The 15,838-nt window shown below is 41.8% G+C and overlaps 1 protein-coding gene across 1 annotated transcript; it reads left to right on the forward strand.

Moving 5' to 3' along the window:
- The first annotated feature begins 534 nt into the window (after positions 1–534).
- Positions 535–15,827, forward strand: ctss1 (cathepsin S, ortholog 1). Its single transcript, XM_062529590.1, has 8 exons — positions 535–613; positions 1,561–1,739; positions 1,862–1,984; positions 2,439–2,591; positions 13,614–13,838; positions 14,845–15,010; positions 15,218–15,323; positions 15,570–15,827. Exons 2-8 carry the CDS (start codon positions 1,611–1,613, stop codon positions 15,664–15,666), a joined length of 999 nt encoding a protein of 332 aa, XP_062385574.1. The 5' UTR covers positions 535–613; positions 1,561–1,610; the 3' UTR covers positions 15,667–15,827.
- The last annotated feature ends 11 nt before the right edge of the window (positions 15,828–15,838 follow it).

The following is a 15,838-nucleotide window of genomic DNA, read 5'->3' on the forward strand; positions in this document are numbered from 1 at the left end:
AAGATAGAACTCACTCACTTCAAACAACTGACAGCTTTAATCTGACATGCATATCATGACTCCATATCATGGTGGTGTGTCATATACAGTACAAGTACAGTGCTGCTTGAAGAAGATGATATTTCAGTTCTTGATAAACAAATGGGAATATGAAGTTTGTTTGTAGCAGGAGCAGAGAAAAGGATGGTGCCGCTCTGGGGCAAAGGACTGACAGCTGATGAATTAAAATTGTTTTCACATGACAAGGGGGGTTGTGTGTGTGTGTGTGTGTGTGTGTGTGTGTGTGTGTGTGTGTGCGAGTGTGTGTGTGTGTGTGTCTGTGTGTGTGTGTGTGTGTGTGTGTGTGTGTCTGTGTGTGTGTGTGTGTGTGTGTGTGGCAATGTCAGTACACTCATTTGTGCGTGTATATGTCGTTCCCTCTGTGTGTGTCACAGACCTTGCGAAAAAGAGAGCAGAAGATGAAATGGTAAAAGAGCGAGAGAATGTAAGGTGAAAGCAAAACCATGACCGTTTTAAAAGCAGGAAATGCTACTTCCCTTTTCAGCGTTCAGACAAACACTGAGTATTTCACAGAGAGTTTGTGAGGAGACAAGACGTGAAGCAGCACAATCTGGTAAGCTTGCATTTCATCCTTATCAGTGGGTTATCTTATGTGTGTGTGTGTGTGTGTGTGTGTGTGTGTGTGTGTGTGTGACATAATCCATGTCTCTCTCTCTCTCTCTCTCTCTTTCTCTCTCACTCTCTTTCTCTCTCTGTAGTGTTTCCTGTCACTTTTCCACATGAATATTAATATCTTTATCTATGCTTTGAGGCTTTGATGTATCACAGAGTTTAGAGAAATGTTTGCATTGAACTGCCATTTTCATCATTTTAGCTTGTTTTCACTTCAGAATCATGTCCTGGCAAAAGCCTTTTTTGCAAGTATGCAGGTGATGGCAGGTACCACTAAAAGTAAACTGAGAAATATTTTCACTGGAATAATTTCTTTATACACACCTGATTGTCTCCTTGGATTGGAAGTTGAATGAACGACCTTGATATTTCTAACAACCACTGAGTGAAAACACAAAGAGAACAAGAGCCAACAAGATGTCTAAAAATGTCAGTTGGGCAGATGGCTCTGAAATTACCACATTTGTTTTAGCAGCGAAAGGAGAAGTGGTTAAGGAAAAATTCAAGCCCAAACAGATGCTATCTGTGGGCCTGTCTCATTCACTTGCCTCAGGAGAAAGCAGACCGCGACTGCCAATTACTTTTAATTGCTTAAGTGGTCAGAATGAATTAGTTAAAGGGAGATACGTAAGCCCCATTTATTGAACACATACAGTTTGTAACATACTTGGAAAATGTCCTCAGAAAAAGGGGGGGAAGCATGAATTGGATGTGTCCTATACCCACATTTTATCTCTCTCTGTCTCTCTCTCACTCACTCTCTCTCTCTTTGTCTCACTCTCTCCCTGTAAAACCTTTTCTCTGTCGTTGTAGGCCTGTATGTACAGTAAAAGTATCTGTGTACAGTATGTACTAAAAGTCTCTCCATTGATACGCCCTCTGGTCAAGCTCTAGGGGTCAAGGAGAGAGGTCAGCTGGCCCCCTGCTGAACTCTAAGGATGTTCCACCACCTCTTGAGCCTCTCCGTCTTTGCCTTGGAGACTTTCTGCCATTTCTCTGATGCCTTCAGCCTAAATGGCACGTGGGAGATGTGGAAGGCTGAGCACAGCAAAGTCTACCCCAACCAGGTACGACTGACCCAAGTATATACCTCTCTGATGCGTATGTACAGTATGTGTGATATTAAGCTCATCACCTGTTGGCTTCTATGTCTTGCTGTCTTCTGAGTTTACATGCACTTCGATTTCAGAATGAGGAGTCCTATAGGAAGTTAATTTGGGAGAAGACAGTTCAACAAGTGATGAGACACAATATGGAGGCCTCCCAAGGCCTGCATTCCTTCATGTTAGGACTGAACCACTTTGCTGATCTGGTAGGTTACGGATTAACCTAAAAATTTGCTTTACATGTTAAAAACGGTATAATAGTACTGGCATGAATTTTTCAATTGTAGTTCTAGTGGTAGCATGCTTCACCGTATACCTAGTGGTAGCATGTTTCACTGTTGATTCCATTTGATAATGTTGCTGACTTCCTTTCACATTCTCACTTGTGGCTGCTTCTCTAACCAAATAGAGGCGGCTTCATTGTTTGACAACTTTCACAATCATTCTGTAAAATGTGATGTACATCTATCGAAAAAAAAAAGAACCGGGAAGTGGCTGTATCTATTACTTTCTAAACTACTACTATTAAAGATGTATAATCACATTCTCTAAGCAGAAACCAAATGAAATACATGAAAGTAATTCCAACAATTTCATAAAAATATATAACAAAAACTGAGTAGGCTACTTATGTTTTCTTTGATATCTCACTCTGCCCAGACAACAGATGAACTCAATGAGATGCTGAGCTGTTTGAAGTCCGAGGATTCCTCCGCCCGCCACAACGCAACTTTCACTCCGGTAATGGAGGGGCCTCTTCCTGAGAAAGTGAACTGGGTTGAGAAGGGTCTAGTCAGCGAGGTGCAGAATCAGGTATGATACAGCACATGCTTAGGCCTACAGCTGCTGCCATAGCACCAATAAAGCAGTTAAAAACAAGTAAAATATGTTACTTCACACAACAGCAACATTTCAAGTTCAGGTTCCCTCTGATGTCCAGCTTGGGTGAATCCAGGCAAACTCCTCTGCAGGTTGGTCTGGAAAGGATCCCATTGACTCCTTTTCCGGAACGTGCATTTTCTTTGGAATTGAGTAAATGGCTGCATTTAAAACCTTAATTAACAAGAAAGATGTGTTTCCTACACTCCTGAAATGATTTGGTAAGAGTTTAATTCACCAATTGAAGTTTAATTTATTTGCTAGTTAAGTTGTAAAATGGGAAATAGCCGTCAATGGAATCCTTTCCAGATGGACCAGTAGAGAAAATTCAAATTTGCAAACAGGTTCGTCTGGGTTCACCCAGGCATATGTCTGACACCTGTTGTTAGCTTTCTACACTAGCCTGGGTGTTCCCATGCTGCCTTGTGCACAATTTCATTCACGCTTCTAAGGCAGTCTGGAAACTATACCGCCCTAATTTTTGCCTGAGATATAGGGACCAATCACAGAACAGGGGGGAAAGCAGGACGATGATGATTAGACATCCATTTGATAGACATCCGTGGCGGCCCAATGAACGGATCAGGGCATTTTTTTTTTCAAATACGAGAAAATGAACGTCTGGTTGCCAGACCACGTCTCATTTGAGAAGTGGTAGGCGCTAGCCAGGCTATTTCTACACAGTGAAATCACAAGTGTAGAATATGAAGTGTTAAATTATAATAAAAAAAACTCTTTTAGGGGTTCATTTGAATAAGCGTTTTATGGCTTTCTTTTGATCTGATCTGCTAAATGAATAAATGTGAATGTGCTGGAGTCGAGGTCAGTGTGATCTCTGTGAGCCTGTGCGTCTGAAGGATGTGGATAATCAGGAGTGTGGCACCAGACTGTCCAAGGCTGAGTTTCAGATTAAACACTCGGCCTAGAACTTGCCGTTCATTAGGTTTTGATAATACAACCTTGCTTTCAGCCATAACTAATAGTCTGCACTAATTCTCGCTGGTGTTTGCTCAAAAGTTCTGTTCCGAATGATGCCAGTTTAGTAATAATCATCAGATTATAACAATGAGCTTGACACTCTCTTTATGCAAATGTACAGCTGAAAACAGAACAGAATAAACATCTGAAAAGAAAATATTTGGAGTTGAATTGATAATTAATTCAACACTACAACTTTTCTTTCATGATAACTGATGTAAATGTTAACATATCCAGGGTCTCAGAAATGAAGTTGATGTGTGTCGTGTCTTAGGTCTCTATATTTCTCTCGCACTTCATTTTGGCACGTCGGGCCACCACCATTGTGAAGCACCTCGGATGCTTGTGTAACCCAATGAATGGACCCTTGCCATTATGATGCGCAAAACAAACCAGAGGGCGCACGAGAACATCTAAATGTAAACAATTGGAAACCGTCAATCAGCAGCGTATTTGAAGAAAAGCTCTACGTCTGATGATACACGGCGAGAGGAGCTCAAGAAGAGTCGCTTGGAAACTTGGATAAATCGATACGAACACTTCGAGACTTGGATATTTTGATGAAAACACGATAGCCTATTTGGACACTTCCACTCGACCATTGAAAACATAAAGATCATCTTCGGTGAGTTGCAAGTCACAACTGCAAACGCAAACAGATTGTGCAGGCCTATCCTAATAAGAGCCAATTATTTAGTGCACCTTAATTTGCCCTAAAACAGACCACCACCATTAAAGAAGAAGGAAGAAAGAAGACTTTCCCCGTTACAAAGACTTTCCCCGTTACATTTGTAGCTACTGGAATCCTGGTGAGCGAACCAAACACTTAAGATAAGCTACCATAAACATTTAAAACCAGTCAGGACACCCGATCTGTAGATCGACTGTAAAGTTCGTTTGATGTATAACTTGTTTGACAATTTAATTATTTAATGTGTTTGTTAAAAGAATTGTAAGCTCCGGTTTTTTTGTTAGCCGTTGACTCAGGCTACATGGCGTCCACGGAAGCCATAGCAACCAAGCTAAACGTAAACAGATTTATTAGCCTACTCCTACGGCATTATGCCGCTGTTGTTATTCAAACTCAAGTTAGTTATAGTATATATGTTATTGTTATGACAGAGATTGAAATTAATAAGAGTTCTGTACAATTTTGTGCAGACTGGTTTTTTATTGTACCCGATCAAACCCCGTTGCTTCACCCTTGGAACCTTGGATTTCCCGTCTGGATTTTCCCCGTCGTCTTGGATTCGATTCATCATCATCATCTACATCAACTTGCCCTTCCTGTTGGACTGCCTGTCACATATCACCATCCCCTTACTACCCTTGTGATTGTGGTAGGATCTGGACATTACACCTTGCACAAGTTGGATTGAATCTTTCCCCCTTTTCATTTCTTTTGTTTATTATTTTTTGAGTGCACTCATATTCTATTTTGTTTGGTTTTCATTTAGTTTAAATGATAATCTATAATAAGATTTAGTATTAAATAGGATATAAATAGAATAAATATATAGAAACAAATAGAATAAATATAAAAGAGTATATGGATATATACAGATAATAAATAGAATATTATAACAGAATATATTAGCAAAATAGACACAACCTAATACTTTTAATATTGATATTGAGATAACTGTTGAACTGAATTGAATGACATTGAACTGTGAAAATAAATTATATATTTTTATTATAACCTTAACCACGAGTGTGTGTGTTGTCTTTTGGGGTGAGTACTAGAATTTGGTCTAGAGAAAACCTATACCAATCTTCACTGAACTTAGATATTAGATTAGACTGTCCCTGTATAAGTATAGGCCATTACCCTGTCGTACAGGTTACAGAAAGTTGGCGAGCCAGAGCCAGGAGATTGGTTAATTAGCGTTTCAGACCATATACTACCCCATTGACCACACCTCTCTATAAAAATATTTTGAATTATATATAGTTTTATTTAGAAAATAACACGGTCAATATGGAACTTTGCAATCAGTATAAAGTCCATGGACAAAACAGCTTATTAGTTGAAGGTGTCAATGAAATAATCTCTGATGAAATGATAAAAAGTTTTTTTGAACAAAATGGGAAGATCTCATCCTTTATCAGAGTTAAGGATGAGCCCAATCAACCTAATGGTAGGGTATTGATAGAATTCGAGTGTGAAAAGTCAATCACCAGGATCAACCCAGATACCCTTGGCAATATACCTAGTCCCAGCGATCCAACTACTCTATGGAACATCAGAACAATTAGAGAAATATGTCAAGAGGAAATAGGCAAAGACTTAGCACAGCAATATCTTGAAGAACTCAGTGCTATTGGTGGTAGTGCCACATCAGGCTATGCGACAATCCTAGAGAATGAACTGAAACGCATTCGATCTACAGCATCACAGGAACCTCACAACACGTCCAGCCTGGGACACAGCCCTATGCAGAACTCTAGCATTGATGTTGAGCGCACATCTAGCATAACCCAAGAATGTAACAGAAGCCAACCTATGCCCAACATTCACTGTGTTCCAAGCACACACTCATCTGTGCGTAACTCTATAAGCCTTGAAGAAAACATCATTAACCCCCCAAGCATTCAGAGAGTTGTAGTAGAACACGTTATTAAGAACGAGTCAGCACACCCATACAGTAGCCCAATCAAAATGCGAACCTTCTCAGGTAGGCTTCCAAAGCCAAATGGGGAAGTAGATTACGAAGCTTGGAGAACTCAAGTTGAACTGCTTCTAAGTGACACCCATGTCACGGATTCACAAAAAAATAGAAAGATACTAGAGAGCTTGATTGGTACAGCTGCTGACATGGTGAAACCACTTGGTGTTAATGCAAACCCTGTAGCTTATGTAAACCACCTTGAATCCGCTTTTGGAGTCGTAGCAGATGGAGAAGAGCTTTTTGCTGCATTTTTGAGCGCAAACCAGAATTCTGGAGAGAAGCCATCCGATTATTTATTCAGACTTCAGACCCTCCTCACTAAAGTTATCTCTAGAGGGGGAGCCCCACTTGCAGATTCAGAAAAGCACTTAATTAGACAGTTCTGCAGAGGATGCTGGGACCACTCATTAATTTTAGGCCTTCAATTAGAACAGAAGAAAAATAGCCCACCCTCATTTCCTGAATTGCTTCATCAGCTTAGAACAGAAGAAGACCGTCGTTCAGTTAAACTAGACAGGATGAAGAAACATCTAGGGAGCTCAAGAGCTTCAGCGCATGCCCATGCTGTTTATGGAATTGAAGTCCCAGTCGAAAACAAAGATGATGACACACAAAAACTCCGTGATGAAGTAGCTGAATTAAAGAAACAAATTGCAACCCTGTCCATCAAAAAAGAGCCACAGCCAAACAGAACTCAAATCGAAGCCAGCTGCATGGTCACAAATGCCTCCACACCTCGAAATTTCGCGCCTCGTCATCCTAAACCATGGTTCTGCTTTAAATGTGGTGAAGATGGTCACATTGTTGCCCACTGTGTCAGTGCCCCCAACCCCGTTCTTGTCCATCAAAAGAACACAGAGCTGAGACAAAAACGTGAAGCTTACAGGAATAAGCATACAGTCACCTCCATGCCTTTAAACTAGTAGCAGCTCCTGTTCCGGGACGTTCAGGAGCTAAGTACCAACATATGAGTCCCAAACCCATTAATGCTATAATGAATAGAACCCAGACAGGGAAAGACAGATACAGACAAAGATGCCAAAATAGCCAATCCCTTCCCCTTGGACTCGTAGGCCCACGCTGCACTGCATCTGTCTCCATTGAAGGAATTGAATGTGAGTCAATCCTTGACACTGGTTCCCAAGTAACAACTATTTCAGAAACATTCTACTTGGACAACTTATCGTTCCTCCCCGTCCAGCCCATTCAGACTCTATTCCAGATAGAAGGTGCCGGTGGCCAACATGTTCCTTATCAGGGTTATATACAAGCCCTCATCTCCTTCCCCAGCAGCATCACTGGCGTTGCTGAACAAGTCTCTTCATTAGTCCTCATTGTACCCAATTGCCATTTCAACACTCAGATCCCCCTATTGATTGGAACCAATGTCCTTGACCGATTATATGAAGGTGGCATAGAAAAACATGGAAAAGAATTCTTACAAAGACCCAATATCAGTAGTGACTGTGTCTTGTTGTTCCAGCATGTTGCCCTTAGTCATCAGGAAGAGATATCAGCCAATCATGTCAAGTTGCATGGACGCCATTCTGTCACCATTCCACCAGGAAGAAAAGTCTCTGTCTTTGGAAATGTCAGAGTGAAGAAACATTCCCCACGTTCCCTTTTTGTAGTCGAATCCCCTGAAAAAATGTCCTTACCTGGTGGAGTGTTTGTTGAAAATGCCTTGATAGAAACTCCTCTTAGATCTTCAAACAAGATTCCTGTCATTCTTAGAAATGTGACTGATCGCACTGTCACACTGCATCCAAGGCAGGTGATAGCTGAAATGATGATAGCTCAATATGTGATGCCATCCGAATCCTCAAAGATGACTTTGCCTGAAGTCCCTCAGTCTCAGAATAACATCAACTTTGACTTGGAAGATTCTCCCATTCCAGAAGAGTGGAAAAGACGAATCACACAGCAGCTGAACAGCATGCCGGAGGTGTTTGCTGTTGATGACTTGTCCCATGGCCGTACAACTGCAGTAAAGCATCGCATCCGACTTCAGGATGAAGCCCCTTTCAGAGAACGACCCAGACCCATTCATCCCTCTGACAGAGAAGCTGTCAAACAACACCTAAGAGAGCTGTTAGATTCTGGAATTATTCGTGAGTCAGAGTCCCCATTTGCATCCCCCATTGTGGTTGTCAAAAAGAAGAATGGTGCGATCAGACTCTGTATAGATTTCAGGAAGCTGAACATGAGAACGATTAAAGATGCCTATGCTCTCCCTAACATCGAAGACACCTTCTCTGCTCTTAGTGGAGCCAAATGGTTTTCGGTCATGGATCTGAAGTCCGGCTACTACCAAGTAGAAGTTGCAGAGGAGGATAAGCACAAGACCGCTTTTGTCTGCCCCCTGGGCTTTTATGAGTTTAATCGTATGCCGCAAGGTGTAACAAATGCACCAAGCACCTTTCAGAGGCTCATGGAGAAATGTGTCGGTGACCTACACCTCAGTGAAGTACTGGTATTTCTGGATGACCTGATTGTCTTCTCTGACACACTAGAAGAGCACGAGGCCAGACTAATGAAAGTGTTGAACCGCCTTAGAGAATATGGCCTAAAGTTGTCTCCTGAAAAGTGCCATTTTTTCCAGACATCTGTCAAATACCTTGGCCATGTTGTAGATGCTGATGGAGTCCACACAGATCCCAGTAAAGTTTCGGCTTTGAGAGAATGGCCTCAACCCACCAACAGAAAAGAGCTTAAATGCTTCCTAGGATTTGCCGGATATTATCGACGTTTTGTGGAAGGATACTCTAAAATAGCGAAGCCATTGAATGCTCTAACTGCTGGCTATGTTGCTCCAAGGAAAAGAGGGAAGATTTACAAGAAGGACAAAGCCAAAACTTCCATCAGTCCCACCTTACCCTTTGGAAATGAGTGGACTGAAGAGTGCGATGTTGCTTTTAGAACCCTCATAGATAAACTGACTTCAGCCCCTGTGCTTGCCTTCGCCAATCCCAACCTTCCTTATGTCCTGCATACTGATGCCAGCCGCGATGGTCTTGGTGCTGCGCTCTATCAGGAGCATGATGGGAAGATGAGAGTTGTGGCTTATGCCAGCAGAGGGTTATCTAGAAGTGAACAAAACTATCCTGCCCATAAACAAGAGTATCTCGCTTTGAAATGGGCCATCTGTGAGAAATTCCATGATTACCTCTATGGAACAGAATTCCAAGTTCTAACAGACAACAACCCCCTAACTTATGTGTTGACCACAGCAAAGCTTGATGCAGCAGGACATCGCTGGTTAGCCTCTCTGTCAACCTACAGATTCAACATCAAGTATAGGGCTGGGATCAACAATCAAGACGCCGATGGCTTGTCCAGAAGACCTCAGAGTCCATCAGAGGAAGATGAGGAGTTCAAGCAGGAGAAAGTGAGGATAGAAGAGCTGAAGCAAAGAATTTTAGATGGAGAAAGCAAAACTGTTTCCGGTGACATGCTATCTGCTGTATGTCAGCGCCACTCTGTGATCACTTCGGCTGACTATTCGCCGCCAGAACTCCCCATTTTTGCTGAATCCTTAGCTTTAGATGCTTCTGCCATTCCTGATGACTTCGTGTCCTCTGGACAAGGCACCCTCCCTGGAATGACTCACAAAGACTGGTATCAGTCTCAAAGACAGGATCCATCTATCAGGCGTGTGATCAGTTTCGTTCAAGGAAACAGAAAACCCACTTTTCAAGAGACATCCTCTGAACTGTCAGAAGTCAAGCTGCTCCTTAGAGAATGGAATAGACTAGAGCTTATAGATGGAGTACTGTTCAGGAAATGCCTCGATCGTGGAAATCAGATTTTTCAGTTGGTGCTGCCTAGTAGCCACAGAGAAAAAGCATTGCATGGCCTTCATGATGAAGTTGGCCATCTTGGTGCTGAGCGCGTCCTTCACCTTGTTCGTTCCCGATTTTATTGGCCGAAGATGTTCCAGTCTGTGGAACAGAAGTGTAGGACTTGTGAGAGATGTGTGCGGCGGAAAACAAACTCCCAGCATGCTGCTCCCATGGAGAATATACAGACCAGCTATCCCCTTGAACTGGTGTGTATGGATTACCTCTGCATCGAACCTGATAGTAAGGACACTAGAAACATCCTCGTCATCACGGATCATTTCACCAAGTTTGCTGTTGCCATCCCCACGAAAGACCAAAAGGCGAATACTGTTGCCAAAACACTGTGGGAACATTTCATTGTGCAGTATGGTTTTCCAAGTCGCCTTCTCAGTGACCAAGGGAGAGATTTTGAATCCCACACCATAAAGGAATTGTGCTCTCTGATCGGAACTGAAAAAATCAGAACCACACCATACCATCCACGTGGAAACCCTGTGGAGAGATTCAACAGGACCCTTCTCAGCATGCTTGGAACACTAGAAGACAGGGATAAATATCATTGGAGGGACTTTGTCAAACCGCTAGTCCATGCGTACAATTGTACGAAAAATGACACCACAGGCTACTCGCCATATGAATTACTGTTTGGCAGACAACCACGATTGCCCATTGATCTAGTTCTAGGCCTAACACCAGACCAAATTGGATTCAAGTCACATTCAGAGTACGTTAAACATCTTCGTCAACGCCTCCAAGACAGCTATGCACTTGCCTCTGAAAGCTCTAAAAAGATGGGAGAGAAGAATAAAACCAGGTTTGACAAAAAGATCAGAGCAGCAGAACTTGTTCCTGGAGATAGAGTCCTGGTGAAGAATGTGAACATAAGAGGAAAACATAAACTTGCAGACAGATGGGAAAAGGAAGTCCACACAGTAGTGAAGAGGATGGGAGACGGCCCAGTTTATGTTGTCAAGCAAGAACAGGGTGAAGGTCCACACCGTACTCTTCACAGAGACCTTCTTCTGCCCTGCGGTTTTTTACCTGTTGCAGAGAGAGACTCAGAACCTGAAACAACCTTACCTACAAGAAAGCTGAGACGCAGGGATGCAGTCCCACAGCAGACCAAGCACAACGATCTTGTTGACCCAGATACACTCAGCAGTGATGAAGATGAGGATCGCTATCTGCAAGTTCCACAGATCTCAACAAGGTTCCCCCAAATCATCCGAACAACCACACAGGCCACCCCGCCAGAATGTGCCATGGAGCTGTCGAATCGAATTGGGTTGAATCCAAGCCCACCAGAATCCTCCCAATCTCGTAATTCACCCATCAGTGAAGAACACCATACCCCTGAGTCTGTTCAGAATCAATTACTGGAAGAGGAATCAATTGTGCGTGAGACAGAAATACTCACAGATGAGCCTCAGTTTGGACCAGTTGAAGGATGTTGGCCTGAAAACAACCCACTTGAACTTGAGAATGCACCGCCCACTGATGTGACTGCCCAGGCTGACCCGTCTGAGAGTGAACAGATCAGAAGATCTAGCAGAGAAAGACATCCCCCTCAGAGACTCTGTTATGGTGAACTAGGAAGGCCTTTAGTCCTAGCCATTGCTTCATTTTTTGAGAGTTTGGGTAGAAATGTTCCTGATACTTCTTCAGTGCCCTCCGCAAGATCAGGCCGTGTGCAAACGCATGCAGAGACTGATGCGGTTTAGAAGGGGAGATTGTAACCCAATGAATGGCACTTGCGCCGCCAGATCAGGCCATCTGTAAACGCATGCAGAGACTGATGCGGTTTAGAAGGGGAGATTGTAACCCAATGAATGGACCCTTGCCATTATGATGCGCAAAACAAACCAGAGGGCGCACGAGAACATCTAAATGTAAACAATTGGAAACCGTCAATCAGCAGCGTATTTGAAGAAAAGCTCTACGTCTGATGATACACGGCGAGAGGAGCTCAAGAAGAGTCGCTTGGAAACTTGGATAAATCGATACGAACACTTCGAGACTTGGATATTTTGATGAAAACACGATAGCCTATTTGGACACTTCCACTCGACCATTGAAAACATAAAGATCATCTTCGGTGAGTTGCAAGTCACAACTGCAAACGCAAACAGATTGTGCAGGCCTATCCTAATAAGAGCCAATTATTTAGTGCACCTTAATTTGCCCTAAAACAGACCACCACCATTAAAGAAGAAGGAAGAAAGAAGACTTTCCCCGTTACAAAGACTTTCCCCGTTACATTTGTAGCTACTGGAATCCTGGTGAGCGAACCAAACACTTAAGATAAGCTACCATAAACATTTAAAACCAGTCAGGACACCCGATCTGTAGATCGACTGTAAAGTTCGTTTGATGTATAACTTGTTTGACAATTTAATTATTTAATGTGTTTGTTAAAAGAATTGTAAGCTCCGGTTTTTTTGTTAGCCGTTGACTCAGGCTACATGGCGTCCACGGAAGCCATAGCAACCAAGCTAAACGTAAACAGATTTATTAGCCTACTCCTACGGCATTATGCCGCTGTTGTTATTCAAACTCAAGTTAGTTATAGTATATATGTTATTGTTATGACAGAGATTGAAATTAATAAGAGTTCTGTACAATTTTGTGCAGACTGGTTTTTTATTGTACCCGATCAAACCCCGTTGCTTCACCCTTGGAACCTTGGATTTCCCGTCTGGATTTTCCCCGTCGTCTTGGATTCGATTCATCATCATCATCTACATCAACTTGCCCTTCCTGTTGGACTGCCTGTCACATATCACCATCCCCTTACTACCCTTGTGATTGTGGTAGGATCTGGACATTACACCTTGCACAAGTTGGATTGAATCTTTCCCCCTTTTCATTTCTTTTGTTTATTATTTTTTGAGTGCACTCATATTCTATTTTGTTTGGTTTTCATTTAGTTTAAATGATAATCTATAATAAGATTTAGTATTAAATAGGATATAAATAGAATAAATATATAGAAACAAATAGAATAAATATAAAAGAGTATATGGATATATACAGATAATAAATAGAATATTATAACAGAATATATTAGCAAAATAGACACAACCTAATACTTTTAATATTGATATTGAGATAACTGTTGAACTGAATTGAATGACATTGAACTGTGAAAATAAATTATATATTTTTATTATAACCTTAACCACGAGTGTGTGTGTTGTCTTTTGGGGTGAGTACTAGAATTTGGTCTAGAGAAAACCTATACCAATCTTCACTGAACTTAGATATTAGATTAGACTGTCCCTGTATAAGTATAGGCCATTACCCTGTCGTACAGGTTACACTTGTTGTGTGTGTGCTGGCTAATGACTTTACCGTAAACTCTAAACAGTGCTGTCTGCAGACCGCCTTGGTTTTTCACGATTAGATTGTCACTCGATCTATCAGAGTGGATGACCTGTTGCATGGCTGTTTGGTGTCATCCACAGGGCCCCTGTGGTTCATGCTGGGCGTTCAGTTCCGCAGGCGCTTTGGAGGCCCAGATGAAGCGTCGGACGGGGAAACTAACTCCACTTAGCCAACAGAACCTCGTAGACTGCAGCGTCGCCGTCGGCAACCACGGATGCAAGGGGGGCTACCTGAGCAAGTCCTTCATATACGTCATCCGCAACAAGGGCATCGACTCTGCAAGTTACTACCCCTACGAGCAGAGGGTGAGATCGAGTCAGCAGGGACATGAGTTATAGAGGGACATTAGTCATAGAGTTATTATTTTATTCTTATATTTTCCTTTTGAATTGGCCTATTGTTTTGTCTCTCATGTTTAATTATCATTATGAAGCACATTGAGTTGTATTGTGTATGAAATGGGCAAGAGGCTAAACTGCCTAGACCCTCTCTTTTGAATTTCCCCCTGGGGATCAATAAAGTATCTATTTATCTATCTACTGTATATCTGCATAGCTTGTATCAATATCCATTCCTGCACTCTGAATTTATCATGCAGGTGTTTTAGAGATCAAGTTTCAGGTGCAATGATTGTCATGGTGAGGTGTACACCGAGTGTAAACAGAGAGAAACACCGGGACCCAATAAGAAGGACTGAGAGACACTGATCCCAAATCTGTTTTAGTTAATGATTGCACCTTTTACATGATGTTGTGTGAGTCATGACGATAGGCTGTATACACAGAAGGCTGTTCAAGAGCTCATTTGTCTCTGGTGGAGCCAGGTGTGTTTGGACCTGCCGCTATTGTTAATGTAATTATTGTCCCAGCTTGGCTGTTACACCTAGTGAATCAGCATGTTACGACGTGAAAGGATTTTGTGTGTGTTAAAATTGTTATTATTGAGTAAACCATATCTTCAGCGTTGGAGTGAACATTTAAGAAGAAAAATATAACAGGAGATGCAGTTACAACACAGCTAACACTCCACCGGAAGCAAATGGACTCCGGAACAGCCTTCCGTGCATATATGGCCTATTGCAGACTGGCAGGCCAACATACTAAAGAGACTTTATGATGATATCCGTGTAGGCTATGTGCTGAGAGTTCTCAAAACTTTCATTATTGAAGGACGTAATGAGCTTGAAAGACTTTGATGTCTCATCAGATTATATGAGGTTTAAACATTTACAGAGGGTACACAAAGATGAGGCATGCCTTTCTGACGGTCACATGTCTCTTGGCTAACTTTTATACCCTTCTGTGTCTTCAGGATGGCAAATGTCGCTACTCCATCAGAGGCAGGGCAGGGTACTGTATAGATTTCCGGATTCTTCCATCAAGGAGTGAGAACGCCCTGCAGCACACAGTTGCCAATATTGGCCCAGTGTCAGTAGGAATCAATGCTATGCTACCATCCCTCCACCACTACAAAGGAGGTATGTTATATGCTTCTGTCTAGGAGAAGATATGGTCAGATAGCTATTTAAAGTGTGTTTTTCTCCAACAGTGCGCTATATCCAGTACCACAATTAGCTATGAAAAGGAAATATTTAGCCCTGGTCTGCTTTAGATTTGTATGCAAATGTTTGTTTAAATATCTGTGTAAACAGATTGTCATTATTTTGTCTGCTTGGCTCTTCCAGGTATATACAGTGATCCACAATGCAACCCAAAGCTGACCAATCATGCTGTTCTGGTTGTGGGCTATGGCACTGAAAATGGACAAGAGTACTGGCTCGTTAAGAACAGGTAGACAATATATTTTTAAGATAAATATATATAAATATTTTACATTTTACAAATATTTATATTTTTACACGTTTATATATAAAGAACAACTGTGTGAAATGAAACCATTTGAGACAAAATTTTATGCATATTCACCAATAATAGCTGTAAAATGTGCTTTATAGTACAAAGCCTAAATAACTAAAAGTTGGTCCATCACTGCATATTTTCACTAGGCCTATAACTTGTCGTTTTTTGTTTATTCAGCTGGGGACCAGCCTGGGGTGAAAGCGGATATGTACGCATGGCCCGCAATAGAAACCAATGTGGCATCTCCAACTTTGCCATTTTCCCAACAGTCTAATAGTTCACTTTGGCCCTACAAGTCTTCCTTGTGTATAGACTCCATTATGTTTTAAGAAACATTTTCAGTTTTTGTTTTTAATAGCCTACATCTGTCATTGATTAATTTATTTGTGTTTTTATTCTACACTTAACTCTCAGTAAACCATATATGGCCTACCAGTGAAATGTGG

This window comes from Sardina pilchardus, chromosome 24 (assembly GCF_963854185.1).
Source record: "Sardina pilchardus chromosome 24, fSarPil1.1, whole genome shotgun sequence".
NCBI classification, from domain to species: domain Eukaryota; kingdom Metazoa; phylum Chordata; class Actinopteri; order Clupeiformes; family Clupeidae; genus Sardina; species Sardina pilchardus.

What these genes read in the sequence shown, in the direction of transcription:
- ctss1 (XM_062529590.1), top strand. Translation starts at nt 1,611, where the DNA reads ATGTTCCACCACCTCTTGAGCCTCTCCGTCTTTGCCTTGGAGACTTTC. An exon ending in TGAACCACTTTGCTGATCTG is followed by an intron (nt 1,985 to 2,438) that starts GTAGGTTACGGA and finishes CACTCTGCCCAG; the next exon opens with ACAACAGATGAACTCAATGA. An exon ending in ACTACCCCTACGAGCAGAGG is followed by an intron (nt 13,839 to 14,844) that starts GTGAGATCGAGT and finishes CTGTGTCTTCAG; the next exon opens with GATGGCAAATGTCGCTACTC.